The sequence below is a fragment of the Micropterus dolomieu genome, unplaced genomic scaffold, assembly GCF_021292245.1.
Source record: "Micropterus dolomieu isolate WLL.071019.BEF.003 ecotype Adirondacks unplaced genomic scaffold, ASM2129224v1 contig_13323, whole genome shotgun sequence".
Taxonomy (NCBI): Eukaryota; Metazoa; Chordata; class Actinopteri; order Centrarchiformes; family Centrarchidae; genus Micropterus; species Micropterus dolomieu.
In genome coordinates, this window is record NW_025742309.1 from 1 (window position 1) to 4237 (window position 4237).

The 4237-nt window shown below is 46.6% G+C and overlaps 1 protein-coding gene across 1 annotated transcript in view; it reads left to right on the forward strand.

The window, feature by feature from the left end:
• The first annotated feature begins 2489 nt into the window (after positions 1-2489).
• The window catches only part of rnf224 (ring finger protein 224), a 2212-nt gene continuing 464 nt past the window's right edge, over positions 2490-4237 (forward strand). The window contains exon 1 of the mRNA XM_046042556.1: positions 2490-2729. Coding sequence (XP_045898512.1) covers positions 2490-2729 — 240 coding nt within the window. The remainder of the gene's footprint in view (positions 2730-4237) is intronic.

A 4237-nucleotide genomic window follows, 5' to 3' on the forward strand; every position in this document is an offset into this window, starting at 1 on the left:
TAGGAAACACTGCTCACTGTAGGAGACACGGTAGAAAACACTGCTCACTGTAGGAAACACTGTAGGAGACACTGTAGGCGACACTGCTCACTGTAGGAGACACTGTAGGAGACACTGTAGGAGACACTGTAGGAAACACTGCTCACTATAGGAGACACGGTAGAAAACACTGCTCACTGTAGGAAACACTGTAGGAGACACTGTAGGCGACACTGCTCACTGTAGGAAACACTGTAGGAGACACTGTAGGAGACACTGTAGGAAACACTGCTCACTGTAGGAGACACGGTAGGAAACACTGCTCACTGTAGGAAACACTGTAGGAGACACTGTAGGCGACACTGCTCACTGTAGGAAACACTGTAGGAGACACTGTAGGAAACACTGTAGAAAACACTGCTCACTGTAAAAAACACTGTAGGAAACACTGTAGATGACACTGCTCACTGTAGGAAACACTGTAGGAGACACTGTAGGAAACACTGTAGGAAACACTGCTCACTGTAGGAAACACTGCTCACTATAGGAGACACGGTAGAAAACACTGCTCACTGTAGGAAACACTGTAGGAAACACTGTAGGCGACACTGCTCACTGTAGGAAACACTGTAGGAAACACTGTAGGAGACACTGTAGGAAACACTGTAGGAAACACTGCTCACTGTAGGAAACACTGTAGGAGACACTGTAGGAAACACTGTAGGAAACACTGCTCACTGTAGTAAACACTGTAGGAAACACTGTAGACGACACTGCTCACTGTAGGAAACACTGTAGGAGACACTGTAGGAAACACTGCTCACTGTAGGAAACACTGCTCACTATAGGAGACACTGTAGGAAACACTGCTCACTGTAGGAAACACTGTAGGAAACACTGTAGGAAACACTGTAGGAAACACTGCTCACTGTAGTAAACACTGTAGGAAACACTGTAGACGACACTGCTCACTGTAGGAGACACTGTAGGAAACACTGCTCACTGTAGGAAACACTGCTCACTATAGGAGACACTGTAGGAAACACTGCTCACTGTAGGAAACACTGTAGGAAACACTGTAGGAAACACTGTAGGAAACACTGCTCACTGTAGTAAACACTGTAGGAAACACTGTAGACGACACTGCTCACTGTAGGAGACACTGTAGGAAACACTGCTCACTGTAGGAAACACTGCTCACTATAGGAGACACTGTAGGAAACACTGCTCACTGTAGGAAACACTGTAGGAAACACTGTAGGAAACACTGTAGGAAACACTGCTCACTGTAGTAAACACTGTAGGAAACACTGTAGACGACACTGCTCACTGTAGGAGACACTGTAGGAAACACTGCTCACTGTAGGAAACACTGCTCACTATAGGAGACACTGTAGGAAACACTGCTCACTGTAGGAAACACTGTAGGAAACACTGTAGGAAACGCTGTAGGAAACACTGCTCACTGTAGTAAACACTGTAGGAAACACTGTAGACGACACTGCTCACTGTAGGAGACACTGTAGGAAACACTGCTCACTGTAGGAAACACTGCTCACTATAGGAGACACTGTAGGAAACACTGCTCACTGTAGGAAACACTGTAGGAAACACTGTAGGAAACACTGCTCACTGTAGTAAACACTGTAGGAAACACTGTAGAAAACACTGCTCAGTATAGGAAACACTGTAGGAAACACTGCTCACTGTAGGAGACACTGTAGGAAGCACTGCTCACTGTAGGAAACACTGTAGGAGACACTGTACGAAACACTGCTCACTGTAGGAAACACTGTAGAAAACACTGCTCACTGTAGGAAACACTGTAGAAAACACTGCTCACTGTAGGAAACACTGTAGGAGACACTGTAGGAAACACTATAGGAAACACTGCTCACTGTAGGAAACACTGTAGGAAACACTGTAGGAAACACTGCTCACTGTAGGAAACACTGTAGGAAACACTGTAGGAAACACTGCTCACTGTAGGAAACACTGTAGGAAACACTGCTCACTGTAGGAGACACTGTAGAAAACACTGCTCACTGTAGGAGACATTGTAGGAAACACTACTCACTGTAGGAGACACTGTAGGAAACACTGTAGGAGACACTGAAGGAGACTCTGTAGGAAACACTATAGGAAACACTGCTCACTGTAGGAAACACTGTAGGAAACAGTGTAGGAGACACTGTAGGAAACACTGCTCAGCTTCAGTAGATTATGTGCATTTTGTCTATACAAGAAATACAACTATGTAAATTAGCCAGAGGCGTGCGGCTCATATAGGGCCGCCCCAGAATGCACTGCGTGCGGCCACTTGACATAATCACAGGCAGACAGGGAAGGTCATGTCGTCGTCATAGTAGCCAAGTGAGCGGGACACCTGACTTCCAGTCCGAGGCTGCTTGCAGTACTAATCGTGTTTATATGTGGCTCGTTACGTGAGATTTTATTAGAACATATTAATATTAATAAAAAATGTTTCTTCTCTTGTTGACCAGAACACGATGTCCGACGACAGAAAAGAAGAAGCCGCTGAGGAGGAGGAGGTCACCTGTCAGCCCCTCCCCCCTCCTCATTCCACTGTTGCCGTGGATACGCTGATGTCACTGAGGAGGCAGGACCTCGTCTGCATCGTGTGCTTTGGCAGTTACGACCTGGCGACCCGGTTGCCGCGGCGACTGCACTGCGGGCACGCCTTCTGCCAGGCGTGTCTGAAGAGACTGGACACGGTCATCAATGAACAGGTGACTGATGATATCATCAACACACACCTTGTTGTTCTCCTGGTACATCACCAGACTAACATGGCGTTAGATTCAGTGATTGAAATATTTGCTACGAGGCATCAGATGGTTTGATTCAGTAACATCGTTAATGCTGAGCTATGTTCGAAACACAAAACCAAAACAATGACCTTTAAGCTCTACATTTAACAAGCAGCACGCTGCGCCGGCCGTCACCGACCAGAAGCTCAACATTTATTCACTGTTCCCGTCAGAACCCGCTGAGTCTCCGTTGTCCCGGGAGTCAGAGTCCTGGCAGGAGCCGCTGCCCTCATACTGTACTTCCTGTCTTCAAACTGGCCTCCTCCAGCCTCAGAGGCTGTGTTCGGTCCTGGTTCTGCTGCCCACTCGCCCAGCTCATTCCGGGGGCGCTTTCCGACAGTATTCCCCACTGGGTCTGAAACCCTGTGCTAGCACAACAAGCCCCTGAGACCCCTGTTCCGGCCTGCCGGCGAGGCGCAGCGGGATAAATTTACTAAGAGTAAAATACAGCATGTATCTGTAAAGAGTCCAAGTACAGGATGTCATCAGTAGGGATGTTTCTGGTCAAGACGCCTTGGCGTCACGCACTGTAGAGCCCCTGGGAGAAGCCCTGTAGCGTCACTTTTGAACGTTAAAAGTAGGTGTAGGAGATTAAACGTGAGTCAACACAAGTGGGCCAGAAACCAGACTTTCAGCTAGGAGACCGGTGTTCATTTCCTGTGTGAAACAAAAAGTCAACACTGAATGTTTTTATTTTGTGATGTAAGTTATGCTACTTAACTTAAGCAATTTATCTGACGTAGGTAACGTGGTTATTTTTAACCCAAACCATGATATTTTCCTAGACCTCACCAAACCATTTGACATTTGGCAACGTTAACAAGTACTTTTATTTTGAAAGTTTAACCGGACATTGCATATTTATTGTTGCTAACTCGACCGCGGAGCCCTACAGGTGGAAAAAGAGGCTAAAGGGCTCCACGGCGTTAACCATCAACGCCAGGGGTCACAGGGGACCAAGCATCCATATGTGAGGAGGTGAGAATGTGTCGGCACTAAATGAAGAGCTGTTCAGAAAGAAACGGAGCAGAAAGATCCGTGATCCCCGTCAATAGCAGCTCCTGCACTGCAAAAACTGAGCTCTATTATTTAAAATGAGCAAAATTATCTGCCAACAGAACAAGAACATTTCACTCGCTACTTAAGGACAAAAAAACTTGAAAGTCGCCTGGTAAGAAGAAATGTCTTGTCAGACAAAAAACAAGTATGTTTTGCCTTCAATTAAGATAATTAATCTTACTTAGATTTTAGTCTTTGCAGTGTAGAATGTTTCAGTGTTCTCAGACTGACCAATGAAACGGACTCGTGGACGGTTAGTCGGCGATCAGGCGGCTGCTCTAAAAGCAGCTGAAGAGTCAGACAGGTGAAGTGATGATGGCATTTACAGTTAAACACTCACCTGTTTGCCCCCCCCCCCCCCCCGCGGG